Here is a 16,413-nt window from a genome sequence, read left to right as displayed (position 1 = left end):
ACCAGGGGATGCTGTGGCAGACCACAGCCTGTGGACCAGATCCGGCCCACTGCTTGCAGTTGTAAATAAAGTTTTATCAGAACTCATAGTCCTCAGCCCCTCACAGGTTGCCTGCAGCTGCTTGCATCCTACACTTGCATCCTGCAGGTGAATGGGCTTAAGGAGCTGCACAGCTTGCAGAGGCTCAAGTGCTTACTATCCAGCCGTATGCAGAGAACCCTGCCAACCTCTTCATACAGCAAGGAGAATGAATGATTTACAACTGCAAACAACACAATGGCTGTATCTCATCAACAAAAATGCTGGGCAAAAGATGCCAGAGTGCAAACAAGAACATGCCATATAAGTCCATTTTTAGAAAGCTCAAGAACGGGAGAAACTATGTTGTGAGAAGTCCAGATAATGGTTATCTTTGATTTGGGGGAACTTTAGTGGAGCTGGGGGGTGTGTGTGGGAGGGGTTGCTGCTGGTTTTCTCTAGATTAAAATGGGTGATAGTTGCAGAGCTGTGTCTTGTCTGTAAAGCACCATCTAACTACACTTACAATTTTTTAAATGTAAATTATGTCAACAGAAGGTATTTTTTGAAAATCCAAACCTGTACTTCTTACCATATTCTGGCTGAGCAAGACCCTTGTATTAGAGTAAAGGAGAAGGAAATTTTTCTCACTTGTCCAGTTGTCTCCAGATAAAGTAATTTGTTTCCAGACCCCTGGATCCTTTCTCACCTTCAGCCCCTTTGGGAAGGGTTGGCACTGCCATACCATGCCCACAGGCACTGGGCACCTTAAAGCTGATTCTACCTGGTGCCATCTGCTCTGTTACTCCCCTAACCTTTTTTTTTTTTTTTAAGATTTATTTATTTATTTATACAAGCACTGGGTTCAGTCAGAAGCATGGGAGGGTGAGAGAATTCACCAGAGCCAGAGTGGGGAACAGAACAGGCAGACTGACGAAATACACTGCTAAGGGGAGCAGCGGGCACGGCAGGAGAGGTCTGCGCGCCAAGTGTGACCCTTGCCTGGCAGCTGGGGATCGAACCAGCACTGCAGAGGCTGAGAGCAGCTTCGCAATCCAGCGCTCAACTGCTGCACCACCGGGGAGGCCCCCCTAACCTTTCTTTAAAATCACATCTCTTTCCTTCAATTCACTTTCAGAGGAAACTTTATCTTAAGAGAAAAGTCAGTTTCCCTTGCCATAAATAGAGGGCGACAGTAAAAACAAATACAAGGAGAACAGCAATATCACATCCTAGCAATGTGGTCTCAGCTCCACCAGCAACCCTTGTTCTGGGACAAGTCCCTTCACACCTCTATGCCTCAGTTTCCTCACCTGCCAATTGGGGACAGCAACAGTCACTTCACAGGGTTGTTGTGATATTAATACATACAAAACACTTAGCTTCTTGCTTTGGCAGCTGATACCTTTAAGCAAATCAGAAGCATTTCTGGGGAAGTCAAGGTTATTCTAAAGCAATTTAAATGACTCCCTTGTTTTCTTTCCTAAGGTCAAAGAGTAATAAATTCTTTACCAATACATATTTTTAGTTTGTTGCAGTTTTCTGTTCTTTAAATAAAACTGAACACCGTGTTATGGTTAAATGGAGGAGGATTTTGGAAATGCCTGGCTCATAGCAAGTGCTTAATCATTCATTGTTGTTGTTGTTTTATTCCTGAAGCAAAATGGATGTGTGTTTCAAATACAATGCACCGCTCTTGAAGAACCCGAATCATTCGGGAAGGGGTCCTGTTAGCCTGCTGTGGGGCCCCAGCCAAAACCCACAAACACTGTCCATTTGTCAACTGATCCATGGAAGCTTCTCTTTCTGGGCCCCAGGTCATCTTGGGAAGCACTGTCCCTCCCTGCCCACTGCATTTAAGCCTTTGTGCTATTCTGGGGCTCTGAGGGGGGGGGGGTTGTGCGTGGGAAGGGAGGGAAATTTTCCACGATCTTGTTCTGGTTTCTCAAAAGAAATTAACCTTGAACACTGGGGCACATCTAATGTGGAAAAGTATTTCATGGAGCACCGTGTAGAAACCAAGAATATCTCCTTGAGTTTTTCCTGTTCTCAGGACTGAACGTGTGTCTTGGTCATGGTTGATGACATGGTCCTCACTGGTCTATGCTAGGACTTCTCCAAGAAGAGCCAGCTAACCCACTGCCTCAGTCAATGCCCCTCTCCTCTCCTCTGCCCTCCTATTCTTGAGAAGGCCGGCAAACTCTACCTCCAGCTCCAAGAATGGAACAGAGGCTATGACACACTACCCAGAGTTTTCCTCAGCCTTGGCAACAGTGAACAGCAAGCACATCAATGTGGACCAAGCACCAAGAGTCCATTTAGAGACTCCAGCAGGGAATCCACTCTGCTTTTTTTCTGCTGGATGTAAACCCAAAGATGTAAGGGCTGGAGCTGCAGCAGCCATTTTGCTGCCAAGAAACTTCCTAAAGACAATCCTGTTTAGGGTCTCCCTGGTGATGCAGGGGTTAAAGTCTCAGCACCATCAAGCAATTGCCAGCCACTGCAGCATGAGCTTGACCCCGGCCAGGGAGCTGACCCACATGGCACAGCAGACCTCTCCTGTCTCACCTGCTGATCCCCTCAGCAGTGCATTTCAGTGGATCTGCCTGTTCTGCTCCCCACTCTGCCTCTGGTGAATCCTCTCACCCCCTGTTCCTCTGGCCTACACCCTAGTTCTTGTATGCATAAATAAGTAAAATATATTTAAAAAAAAAAAGACAATCCTGTTGAGAAGCCACATTCCAGAGATGTCTTTGAGCCTGAAACCAGTCTCCCTGAACTTTCAGCTCTATGAGTGAATCATTTTCCTTTTCACATAAGCTAATTTGGGTCACTTGCCACTGCAAGAACCCCAAGTGATGCAGCAACTTTTCAAAAACACCAGTAAACCCTTGAAGGAATGTTCCTTTCCTTCTCTCTCTCTCTGTTTCTGAGGAGGTAGGGAATTCAAAGAACAGAAATCTGTCCTGACCAGAGATGAGTCCCTAACTGGTTCCAGTGCACCAAGAACACGCATCCAGTCCTCCTCCCTGGACCTGGACTCGCGGCGATACTCACCCAGCTGCTCCTCTTCATTGAAGCCCATGATCCCCATGGCCTCCAGGGTCTCCTGGAACATCTCGTCGTCCTGGGCAGCCGGGATGGGCACGTAGCCATTGGAGAGGAAGGTGTAGTTGCTGAAGCCCTCCAAAAGCAAGTCGTCTAGAAGGAGAGGAAGAGGGTGGTCAGAAAGACACAATTCTGCTTTGAGCAGGAGACAGCAACCTGGTTGAGGGTCTGGCGCCATCACAACTTCTCCCCCTTCCCTAAGACTCACTTAAAAACCTTCCCTCTGCTTCATTGCATAGAAGCCATCACCAGCCATCACTGGCCTCATCCAGTGGCCCGAGTTGTGCACCGCTCCAGGGTGCCAGGCAGCTGAAAACCAGCCTGTGCCTCATTTCCTAAGTCATGACCTCAGATGTGGGTTTGTATTTACCTGGAGGAAAGGACACCTTTATCTCAAGTGCCCAAAGGCACCTGATTTCAGGAACAAACCCATTTGAAAAGTTGGATCCATCTTCATGCATCCATTTATCAAAATCTATATGATACACACATGAATCTTAAAAATCAGTTACTAATAAAGGGTTTATAATAAAAACACCATTCTCTGTCACATCCCTTCTCCAAGTCTTACCTGCCCTACAATCACTGCTTTTATCTCTCATATCTGTTTCTCCTGGTAGTTACCACTATCTCTAAATATAATAGGCTTATAGTATATAATATTATGTTCATATATCACTTATAAATAGGCTTCTTTTGATATGTCAAAATTAGATGTTGTCAATTACCTTCCTGCTGTGGTGAATAAAGATTTAGCTCTTTTCACCACCCTCCCTGTCCTCCAACTAGTTCTAGTTCAATCAATAGATAAGGCTTATGTCAGGGGCCAACACATCTGCTGGTGTAAATAAAGATTTATTGGAACATGGTCCCTCATGTTTCCGTCGGTTGTCTATGGCTGATCTCACATTGCAGAGGCAGATTTGAGCAGTTGCAACAGAAACCATATGGTCCTCCAAGCCTAAAATACTTACCATCTGGCACTTTAACAAAAATACTTGCCAATTTCTTGTTTATATTATTGTATCTATTAACTATTGTGTTCTGTCAGGATGTATTCAGGGGTGCCTTATGGCTACACAGTCCCCCTATTTCCCTGAAATTTATACTTCCCTTTTTCGTGTACTATTTGCTTTTATGACACTCTCCAGCACATCACAAATCCTGTTCCAGAACAAGTTTTAATTAGACTGGATTTGATGATAGCTGTGGGGAAAAGTCAGTAAAATAGTTTTCTTTTTAAACAAAGTTCTTGGATGGGTCAGGTCATTTGGAAGTTACTTGAAAGACTTGAGGCTAAATGGACTCCAAAGCATCAGTTACTTCAAACCTTTGGATTAATCGAGAGATCTAGATAAGGTCACAAGGTTGTGATTCTTGGCCAAAACGTCATTATCCAGATGGTGGATAAGTTACGGACATTGCACTCGCTCTGAAAGCCTAACCTCTTCCAAGATCCATCATCGAGAATGCAACTGGTCCCTAGGAATTTTGGCTGTTAGCCTTCTCCTTGCCCAGTTTATGGAAGATTCAAGGCAAACATGAAGCCAAAACCCAAGTCACCAAAATACTGACTTTGCTGACAAAGAGAAGAAGGGATGGAAACATTTCTCCCTGGGCCACCCAGAGTGTTCCTCACTGTAGCTGATGGTTTGCCTGCTTGCTGGTAAGTCAGCATTGTCCTCTTTATCCAAAATTGCTCGACCTCTTACCAGCAGAGCATAATAAATGAGGACATAATAAATGTCTCCCCCTAGTGGGGGGAGTGACCCCCCCATCAACTCAAAGATACCTGCACATTCCTATTTTCTTAGCCAAAATAAATAATCCTGAGCCACAAAACTGATGGGAAGCAAAGTTTATATTGATCTCATAACATTTTGGACTGAAACATATTGTGAGAATATAGACCATATCTGGTGTCCATATTCCTTGCCATATATCCTTTTTCAGTTACAGGATTTGTATATTCTTTTAAGAACTGGATTACTTCATGTCTAGACTGTAAAATTTCTGAAATCTGTATACAGTAGAAGGCATTTCTGTGAAATCTTTTTTCCCTACAACAGAGGTCAGCAAATGATAGCAGGCTGCCTATTCTTATAAATGAAGTGTTGCTGTAACACAGCTGCCCCTTGGCTGTTTCTGCAGGACAGAGGCAGAGCTGGGTGGTTGAGGCAGAAACCGCACAACCGGGAGATTCACTCTCTGGACCTTTACATGCATGCGTGTTGACCTCTGCCCTACAAATGCCACTCCAGAGTCAATTTCAAAACATGTGTAATGAACTTGCTTAGTTGCGCTGTCCCTCAAATTCCCTGCACACCTGGAATACATCTTACTTGCCTATACTTGCAAGTTTTACAAACTGGCAAACATGGCAGTTGTCTTCCTCCCTTTCTTGAAGGTGCCACTTGTGTCTAATTGGACTTGGCATCTTCTGACCTGGTTGGACTTGATGAATCAGCTGATGCCTAAGGGGCCTGGAAGCCTACTATGCACACAGTAGGTACTCAGTATATAAGAATGACGCAGAAGGGCCTCTCTGGTGGCTTAAAGGGTTAAGTCTCAGAGCCACCACACCTCATGGCCTCAGTTTGACCCCCCACAGGGAGCTGACCCACATGGCGCAGCAGACCTCTCCCCTCAGCGGTGTATTTCAGTCAATCTGCCTGTTCTGCTTCCCACTCTGTCTCTGGTGAATCCTCTCACCCCCCCCACACACACCTCTGGCCTATACCTCAGTTCTTCTACACAAAAATAAATAAAATATCTCATAATCAAAGAAAAAATGACAACAGCAGCCATAAGCACTCACTGGAAGGAGACAAGGAATTATGCATTTGGTGGCCAAATTCTGGATTCTTGCCCTGAAATCTTGGGCAAAGTCAGTATCTATCTAATAGCGAATCAGGAAAGCTTGTGTCATAATAAAGGCAGGGCTGAAGGCTCCCAACATACATCCTCACTGGTCACTTACTTTTCATCTTCTCCTTGGCCCCAGCAATCATGTAGTAAAAGATGTGGAAGGTCCGCTCATCTCTGGCTTGGCGAATGGCTCTGGACTTTTCTAACAAATCTGGTTTGGGAGGAGTTAAGAATTCCAGGTACTCCACAGGTAACCCCCTTGCAGGGAGCTAGCCTCCTTCCCCCATCCCTGTCACCTCAGCAGTTGGGGGTGAAACTCTGGGGCCAGGAGAGGCTGCGTGGAGACAGCGGAGCGCCTTGGAGCTGGAGCCAAGTGTCCACGATTGATTCCCACATTTGACCTTCCAGTCCTGGCTCAGGGGCCCCACTGGCCGTGGGTGGCAGGAGCCAGGCCCACAGAGAAGGAGGGGAACAGAGGGGAAAGGAAAGGCACAGAAAGACAGGAGTCAAAGGACCTCAGGATGAAAGACTGAGGCTGGCGGCTTGGTGCGGAGTGTTTCCCCTACCACCACCGTGGCCTCTCGTCGTCCGCAGCGTGAGCTGCTTAGACATTAGAGTGAAAACCATTCCTCCCGCTACAACTTCTTGATCCCCGTGCTGAGTGTTTGACGTGTGTTATTTCATTTCAGCCTCATGACATCTAGGAAGAACATGCAAATTTTATTTGCATTCTCAAAAACGGAAACTGATGCTCAGGAAGGGAAGTCACCCCAAGAGCACAGTTAGGAAGTGGCAAAGCCAAGTGTCTGTTGGTTAAAACACCGAGGTAAGGGGGCTGGGCTTCACAGTGCTGGGAACCCATGCTGGCCCAAGGAGTGACCTCGACCCAGCCAATTCACCTGGGGAAACCGTCAACAGGTCCCCCTAGTTAAAGAGGGTTATTCTCCCGTGGGGGGCATAGAAGCCGGGGGTGTCGGGGATGGCAGAGAGAGCACGTAGGCGGTTGCGCTGCTGCACCAGGTGGATTTCCTCCATGTGGGTCCCGATCAATAAGCAGATGTCACAGGACCGGGCGTTCACGTGCCCAGCTACTTAGCAGCCCTGTGCTCCAGGCGCCCTGGAAGCTGCTAGCAGCTGCCTGAGCCACAGGAGCCCACGTCCAGCCTGGACAGCAGTGTCCTCAGCATCTGTCCTATCACCTGGAAACCCAGCTTGCTGCCCCACCCCCAGGGCTCGACATGCAGCATCTCATTTCAGCCAGCATCTCCCAGGAAGATGTTACACGCTAAGGATACATGTGTCGATGTTGGCTCCCACGATATAGCCGGTGACGTCGAAGTTGATGCGGATGAACTTGCCCTGCCAACAGGAAAACACTGCTCACACTGTGGTCCATCCCAGCACCCCCAGTCCCACCACAGGCAGGTGGGGCCTTCAGGGGAAACCCAGAGATTCAGCATCTCACGGGTCGGCTTGTCAGAGGAAGAACCATCTTTGGAGCTGGGTCTCTCTCGGGTCTTCCAGCAACAGAGGAACTTAGCACTTGTACATCTCGACTCCATAGCAGTGACCCTCCCCATCCCAAAGGCAGGAAACTGAGGCCGAGAGAGGCAGTGTGACCTGCACCATGTGACAGCGGTAAGTAGCAGGACTTTTTACTACATCCGGTGGCCAGAGAATTCCCCGCAACTTGGGGGGCTCTCCTGCTCTACCCCATCAATCAGGTCCAAGTTCATCCAATCAGGTCCAAATTAAGCCTCTTCTTTGGGACAGGTGAACAGGCCTCCAGGCAGCCACAAAATCCTCCAAGCAGGCAAAGGGGGTTCTGTAGAAGGTTTGGGCTATGCCCCCCACCCTCCTAGGATCATCGATCTCTCTACTCAGAGACAAGGCCCAACTTATCTGCCTCACTCAGGCAGAAAACCCAGGACAGCCAGGTCCTGTATCTGGTGGCATCCATCTGTCCTGCTTTCTCACTAGCTGACAAAGGATCGCATCTTCCCCACCCCAACGTGATGCCCGCAACAGGGCCTGACCCAAGGACAGAAGCCCCGAGGCTGGTTTGGCCAAGTCACTGCAACTGCAGAGGGCGCCCTCTCGAGTCACTCCCTCTGGCCACCCTTCTCCCAGGATATTTCCAGGGTTGAATTTGCTCTTATTTAAGACCCGCTGGAAAGTCCACCTCCTGCAGAGCTCCTCAGTGGGGGATGGGGACGTCTGGGGGGTTGTGACATGACAGTGGGCATTTCTGCTGTCAGTGGACAGGGCCAAGGATGCTGGGCAGTGACCGGGAGAGTCCCAGACACCAAGCACTGTCTCCTTCCCCTGGACTTTCTAGGTCCCACCTGTACCAGAGGTGACAGGCCTGACAGCTGAGCCTAGGCCCTAACTGTTTTAGACAGAAAGACATGGCAGGGCGTGGTGGTGTAACTGTGGAGCAAACGGATCTTTGCTTCTATCTGAACTTCCCTAAGAGTCAGCATCATTTTGGAAAGTGTCGCCCTCGTGTTGTCCCCCACCCCCGCCCCGGACCAGCCAGCACTGGCAGCTGCCACAGCCACAGAATGAGGGGACACGTGTCTTCGGGGGTCTAGCCCGAGCACCCATAGGGTGTGATGCAGGCTGAGTTAACAGACAGCAGCAAGCCGTGTGGTCTGCAACTCCGATGTCAAATAAGAGGACATGACACAATTACTTGTTATAATTAGTTGGTCATGGGGAGCAAAAGAGGTTTCCATGGGGTCCCACCCCACGAGTGACAGTTCCAGGGACCCCCATAATCAGCACAGTCCCCCCATTATTGGCATGCAGATACAGCCTGTCCTCATTAAAATATCTTTTGAATTCTCCTACAGAGGCCACTGCATCTTCTGCACAATAAAACACTTCTTGTCTGAGCACCATAAACCTGCCCCCTTTCCGGGTGCTCCTACATCCAGTGAGAAAAGGGAGCCCCTGGGAGCTTGGAGGAGTGTGTGTGTGGGAAGGGGGAGCCTCCTGCCTCCTTGAAATACGCCATGGCTTTGGGAAGACTGCAGCCAGCCTGAATTGTTCACCCAGAAACTACTTCGGTGCTGAGTATGCAGTAGGTGCTTAATAAGAATGAACCCAGCAAATGGAAAAATGAGAATAGTGTGTGTCAAACTGCCTATCAGAATGATTGGACACAGTAGGTGCTTAATAGGCAGTTGCTGCAGGATGTATGTGCCTGGTGCATAGTAGGTGCTCAATTCATGTTTTGCTGAATAAATGACTCTTGGATATGAGTGACTAACATATACTAGATGCTCAGTAAACATTCACCAAGTCAATTAGCTATATGCCTGACAAGGGTCTAGGACACCACAGGTGCTCAATAAATATCTATTGAATGAACAGTAGGTGAATGAATGAGAGAAGGAGGCCTAGCAGGGCTAGAGGGTTGAGACAGAACTAAAGACACAGAGTAACGCACTCTTGTGCCTACAGGCCCACCCCCTGCATCTCAGACTCCCCCTGCGCACACATCCTGCCTTCCTAGGTGGGAGGACAGAAGGCTCAGACCCCTTCCAGAAAACCCACATGACTTTGCGACTTACGAATCGTGAAGAGTTGTCGTTCTTGACAGTTTTGGCGTTGCCAAAAGCCTCCAGAATTGGGTTTGCTTGTAGAAGTTGCTTTTCCAGCTCACCCTAAAATTCATTCACATCCAGTTATTGGGGAACGTGGCCCAGCCACTGACGGTGCCGTCCTCGACGGATGTTGCCACAAAACTACCCTTAACCCACAGGTTCTTTCTAGCCTATCTCCTACTGCTTTGGAGACCCCAATGCTAAAGGCCAGCTTTCCTTGAGGATTTCAGATGAGAAGCAACTGACTGAGCTCTTTGACAGCACCTCTGTTCTCTAGGAAGGTCACTTTCCCCAAGCCCAGGCTGCTCATCCATGCAGTATCGCTGCCACTCACGACACCAACGATATGATTTATATCATAGTAAAATGCCCCAGGGAATTGTGCAATGTGCAGCCTGCCCTGCTGTCCATGACCTTCCTCCTGTGTAACAAGCAATTGTTGCCTACTTAAACCACGCCAGTCCTTCTAATGGATAAAGTTGCAATTTGTCCTTTCTCTGGACTAATTTTCTGAAGTCTGTGGAAGACAAGTAAGGAATGTACAAAACCCACCAGGAACGCTTTCAACTGACTGCAGAACAAAGCTTCAAAGCAGGTTGCCTGAGCTCCATTCGCCAGGTTAAATGCAGCTGAGACTGGCCACAGCCCACGAGCGCCCTCCGAGGGGGCTCCTGTGCACCAATGCAGCCGCGTGCTCCATCATGGCAGGAAAGGCCAATGGGGTAAGTCATGCCAGGGAAGTGACAAGCTGCTCTTTGCCCCAAACGCGGCTTCAGCAGACTGGCCCAGAGGCCTCCCCAGTCTGGATCTGGAGGGTTTTCTCTGCTCAACCCCTTTCCTTTTTCCCCGGGTGGAAGGCTGGGTTAAACCGCAGCTGGGAAAGGGACTGGAGGGGGACGGGAAGCCTTTTCCCTGCTCCTCTGACAGCAGGAGGGCATCACGGTGGCCGTCCCAAAGGGACAAAATAGGAAGCTCCTCTTTATCTATGTTTGTACTGATCCACATGCCCTCCTCCTCTGCAGCTCCCAAAGAAAGGGCTGTCTTCATGAAAATCCCAGCCCCAAGCGGAATCCTCCATAACTGGGACTTTAAGACTTACAATGAGTGCAACTCATTTCCCGTGGCTGGTGGGGAAAGAGTAAAGGGATTGCTTCTGTGAGCACAAACTTGGGGTTTCCATATCCCCCGAAAAACTTTCCCTTTGCTAGAATGGGAGTTCTTGCTGGTAGAGCAAAAAGGTCCTTCTCAGCAGAACCTTAAACCAGGAAATCTGGGCCAAGTCACTTATTTGATAAATAAGACTGTGGTCCAGAGAAGTGAATCAACCTGGCTGAGGTTGCACAGGAATGGACACTGAATAAGAATCCTGCTTTTGCTCACCCATGATGCTATCCTCCCATGTATAACTAAGGTGGATTGAGTATGAGCCTCCCGGAAGCCATGGAGACCTCCAAGGGTCCCCTCCGGGCTGGGACACATGCCAGCTCCTCAAGCTCTGTGTTGGTTACACAGGCAAAGGTCTCTGGAGGTTACACAGGCAAAGGTCCAAGCAGGATCCTGCTGTGTGTCGCATAGTTGGGGCCTTACCTCGCCACCAAAGCTAGTGCATGGTGAACCCCAGGACTCCCCTTTCTGGAGCCTTGGGCCAAGCAACCGGCATGCAAAGACAGACACGCACTGCACTGCACACGCATGCATGAGGACACACCAAGGTGCAGGGTCAGGGCTCAGGGGAGAAGTTAATGGGTGACGGCAAGGAGGAGGGCAGAGGCAGGCCAGAGCAACACCAGGGACACTCTAGGCCCCGACTGTCCTAAGACTCAACCAGACTGGACAGATGTTCCCTGGTCCGTCCAGCTCGAGGTGCTGTTGGTGGACACGGTGGTGGGAAGGTGAAGGGATTTGCTCTGAGCTGTGGGAGTCCACTCCAGGTTGGGGGACCTGCAGGTGGCGGCGCCCCCACACTCTGCACTGGCAGCAGACACCCGCAGGGTAGTATCGGGGGGCATTTGTTGGTCAGGGCCCATTCAAACCTTAGCTAGGGGACCCGTGGGTGTGGCTGGAGCATGCAGATCTAAATACACTCAGTGCCTCCCGCACACACCAGGAAAACACTCTCAGTTACTCACGTAGGCAAAAGATGGGCCTTGCTGTGGTTGGACGACACAGTATGAAACAAACGTCAGGTTATCTCAAGCTCGTGCATACGGGGTCCGGAGATTATACGATTTCCACTGCCCCCCAGACACTGATTCCCCCCCTAATCAGAACGGCGACACCTTTCCTTTGCTTGTTTCCTTCTCTCTGATGAGTGCTGTTCTTTCTAACGTGTCCTAGAGACCAGACTTCAAGGGCTTTGCAGTGCTCCAAGGCCTTGCTGAGCTCTGCACAGCCCTAGCAAATGCAAACCTGACTGGGATTGGTGGGCACGTGGTAAGGACAGACGGGGATTGGCCATCATTATTCAGTCTTATTCTTATTTTTGCTCTCGAGGGGACAGGAAGCAATGGCAGGTGGAGTTGAACGGCTGAGCGGGCTTCAGGGCCACGTACCCCTACAGGCCACGCCGCAGACAGTTCATAAATGCTGGGTTCTGGGTTTCCTGCATTGATTTGAGGAAGGAAGGTTCCCGAAGTTACAACTGGCACTTTCCCCAGCTCTCCCAGGGCCTCCCGACAAGCTGGTCTCTGTGGCAGCTCCAGGCCAGAAGAGTTGGAATGGCAAGAGTTGGTGACCCGAACCAGCTTGGGCCTCCAGGCAGCTCCCCAGTGCCCAGCCCTTTGGACAGAGATGCTGGCAAGTCCTCCAAGCAGCCCTGTTGCTCATCCTCCCTCCTCTGGGACAGACGAGGCAGGGCTAAGATGGAGGATGGACCCTCTTTTCCTTCTGAGTCCTGTGACACCACAGCGGTATCTGTTTGGCTACTTGATGGCATCTTCCTTTTCCTGGTGTCTAGAAGCTCAGAGACCAGGATGACAGTGTCTCCCACTAGCCGCCATCCTGCAGTGCCCACATCTGAGTGTCCCTGTCTTCCCATCCCTCTGTGATCCCCAAGGCAGAGGATAGTTATGCCACAAATTCTAGGAGTTTACTGGTTCACTGGAAGCACAGGCTCGCGAGCAGAGGAGACTGTGCCCCCACAGGACACGTGTCCAGGCCCACCGGTGGCCAGTGGGGAGGGGCCAGGGATGCAGCTCCTCACCCCACAGTGCCCCAGGCAGCCCGCCACAGGGAACCACCGGCCCCACACGACAAAGGCGCCTCTGAAGCAGCCCTGCTGTCCTTGCTGTGGCAGGAACGGGGTCTCCCTGTCCCTGAAACAGGACCCTCATGGCCAGCTGAGGAGTCACCCAGGCCCAGGTGGGAACGCGCCCCTCTGGTGAGTGGTCAGGAGGGCCGAGCTCGCAGCTGAGTCCTCCGCAGGTGGTGTAAGTGGCCGGAAACCCAACCGGGTGCCCCACTCACCGTGATGCTTGTGTCCTTCTTGCCCTTGTGGGAGGAGGCCACCACGGCCAGGTACTGGATGACTTTCTTGGTGTTCTCAGTTTTCCCGGCTCCAGATTCGCCTCTGAAAGACACCAGAAGGGGGACCCTCAGGAAATACCTGCACGGCATATCTGCCTCATATGCGGGTTCCTGTGGGCGCCTCTCCACCCACACGGGTGACCGTGGCTCCTCTCCTAGGCCCGCGAGTCCATGGGACAATAGTCACCATCAGTGCCATTTGCCAGATGGAGAAACTAAGGCTGTCACCAGGGAACAGACGCTGGTAGAGTGTGGGGCTGGGCCTCCAGCCCTGGTCCAGCTCTCCATCTCCCCCCCAGGAAGATGAGGAGAGGGATCCAGGCAAAGAGAGGGTAATAGGAAACCTTTCCAACCAAGAGCCAGACTTGGGCTTATTTGGAACTGTCTACCTTCTTTTTAATACCCTATTTTTTAGAGCAGTTTGGGTTCACAGCGAGATTAGGCAGAAAGTATACGGAGTCTCTATGTCCTTCTTCCAACTGGCAGCCTCTCCCATTCTTAACATTCCCCTCTCCCAGAGTGGTGCGTTTGTTAATCAACGAACCCACACTGACACGTCATTATCACCCAAAGTCCGTCAGTTACATCAGGGTTTGATCTTGATGTTGTATATTCTATGGATTTGAATAAATACGTAATAACATGTGTGCAGCTTTATAGCACCATGCACAGTAGCTGTTCTGCAAATTATCTACTTTAAAGACATTATTAGCGGGGCCTCCCTAATAATGTGCAAGGGGTTAAGACGCAACCTATGAAGCTATCCGCAGCCTCTGCAGCATGAGTTCAATTCCCGGCTGGCCAGGGAGCAACCCACATGGCGCAGCAGACCTCTCCTGTCTCGCCCGCTGCTCCCCTCAGCAGTGGACTTCAGTAGATCTGCCTGTTCTGCTCCCCACTCTGTCTCTGGTGAATTCTCTCACCCCCCCACACCTCTTGCCTGTACCCCAGTTCTTGTATGCATAAATAAATCTTTAAAAATAAAATAAAATAAAATAAAATAAAATGAAGACATTATTAGCTTTGTAAGAGATAGAGCAACCAAGCAAGAGTCTGCCTCCAGAAAGAACATAGCTACTTCTCAGGTATATAGAATCTATAAACTTATATATATATATATATATATATATATATATATATATATAAATGTATAAGCTTTAGAAGCTCCTCTTATGGGGGAAAAAGAACTGGTTATCACATCAGCCACAGGAAAGATGAAAGCCCCTTCATCTTCTGGAGAACCCCACTCATTGCCAGCTGCCCAGTTAGTGATTTCAGTCAAGTATCAAAGGATCAACCTCATTGAAGTAATTCATACTAGTGTGTAAGTGACTGATAAGATAAATGATGCCTTGGTGCAAAAGACTACTCCTAAAATAGGAGGGGGGTAGATCTTTTTTTAACCAGGATGACTGGTTAAAAACCAACAGCGCCAGCTGCCTCTGTTGGCCACCAGAGATCCTCACAGAGGAACTGCTCCATCCAAGGTTGCTCTGATGCCCCCCGTTCCAGGGTCTCAGCTAAGACTTTCTTCCCTTCTCATCCTCTGCTCTGGTTTCTTTTGTTTTTTGTTTTTCCTTTCTCTGCCTAGATGCTCTCATTTTCTGAGCTCACTAAATATTCTGAAATGTAAGAGATTTTTTTTTTTAAGTCTGGAAAAGAATTTGTCTACTCTGGGGTCAGCTCAAGGTTGTCCATGCTGAATCAGTGCCACCAGAGCGAGTGCAGTCCCTGCTCTTCTTCCAAAATAGGAAATAAAGAAATTAATTTGCTCTGCCAAGGCCCATTAATAACTTTGCTCACAGGGAGGGGGCGGGGCAGGGAGAAAGATACATACATGCACATGCCCTAAATTGCTTAGACCCAATCCTCTGGGCCCAGCACCCAGAAATCAAGTGTCCAATCATCTGGAACAATGAAACAGCTCACCCCCGGGTTAGCATTGTCCCGTCCTTTATTACCAATGCCCACATAATTTTCAAAACCTCAGAGGCACTTTGTGAAATGGGAAGCAAGGGGGCATTCTCCACATTTTCTTGAAAGTGGAAAGCAATTTTTTTTTTTTTTTTTTAGGAAAGAATGGCTTTGGCAGAGGGTGCAGTGGGGGGAGTAGAGGCCCTGTGCTAATTGTGACACATGGATTATCTCTACCTTACCTCCCCAATCCTGAATGTAGGACATATCACGTCCACGTTATTACAGCAGAACTACTCTGGCTCAGAGAGGGCAAACAACTTGCCTGAGGTCACACAGCAAGGCACACAGCAAAGCACAGTCAGAATTGAAGGTCTGGCCTCTGATGCCAATGCAATCAGGACTCCTACTGCATTTTGCTGAGTCATTCCATGACACAGGCCCAACTTCTAGGAACTTGCTATCTCAGGCCAGAGAAGGGGAATGATATTTATTGAAGGCCAGCTCTGGGCTAGGCATTGGGCTCACAAATCTTTTCATTTAATCCTAATGAAAGTTATTGATTATGCCCATTACCCACCTGGGGAAGCTGAGGCTCAGAGAGGATGAAATAGTGTTCTAGGTCACAACTGCTCCTGCTATCACACAGATAGGAAATGGAAAAGAAATGAGATATGAACATGGGTCTACTTGATTCTAGAACCCAAGTTATGCCCACTACATTTTTATTTTGATAAGTGAGAAAAGGAGATGGGATTCAGGAAAGACAGAGTGAAGCCTGACTCCATCAAAGGTCTCTTACACATACTTGGGAGTCTTCACTTGCCTTAATAGACTCTCTGAAAAATGTAACCAATGAATGATACCCATCAGTCATTTACACCTTAGTATAAATTACTTCAGAACACCTGATAGACGTAACCCCAACCTGAAGGGGTTGTTCAGATTAAACAAGAGGAAAGAGTAAAAATCTGAGGATAGATGTCACCTGTGTAGGTGATCCTGAGTCCATTTAGATTCAAGACAACAGGCAAGAGAGCAGTACATGCAGTGTCACTGCTTACCACTACCCACCCTCTCCTTTCCCACGATTTCTTCATTTTCCACTATTGCCGTCAGCATCTTCCCTGTACAAGGCCATAGGCATGACCATGACTGGCCTTGGCCTCCTACCTTGGGGGAGGGGATGTGGGGCATATGCTCTGGGAATCTGCTTCTCCCCATGTGGATTACTTGGCTCAAGAGTTTCCGACTTTTATTGATAAAAATAAATTGTCCTGGGGAGTTCTGCCAAAGAAAACACCCCAAGCTCCAAACTCATTGGTGTCTGAAGATTGATGTGCTCAGGGATGCTTCAGAAACATTAATA

At 49.0% G+C, this 16,413-nt stretch overlaps 1 protein-coding gene across 1 annotated transcript in view; it reads right to left on the bottom strand.

The window, feature by feature from the left end:
• The window catches only part of MYH11 (myosin heavy chain 11), a gene marked incomplete at both ends in the record, with an annotated part of 76,105 nt that overhangs the window by 33,134 nt on the left and 26,558 nt on the right, over positions 1-16,413 (bottom strand). The window contains 5 exons of the mRNA XM_084251181.1: positions 3,076-3,219; positions 6,107-6,205; positions 7,290-7,353; positions 9,573-9,665; positions 13,071-13,173. Coding sequence (XP_084107307.1) covers positions 3,076-3,219; positions 6,107-6,205; positions 7,290-7,353; positions 9,573-9,665; positions 13,071-13,173 — 503 coding nt within the window. The remainder of the gene's footprint in view (positions 1-3,075; positions 3,220-6,106; positions 6,206-7,289; positions 7,354-9,572; positions 9,666-13,070; positions 13,174-16,413) is intronic.

This window comes from Talpa europaea (assembly GCF_964194135.1).
Source record: "Talpa europaea genome assembly, chromosome: 12".
NCBI classification, from domain to species: domain Eukaryota; kingdom Metazoa; phylum Chordata; class Mammalia; order Eulipotyphla; family Talpidae; genus Talpa; species Talpa europaea.
Note: the sequence above shows the minus strand (reverse complement) of the source record. Positions and strands in the feature narration are given on the sequence as shown.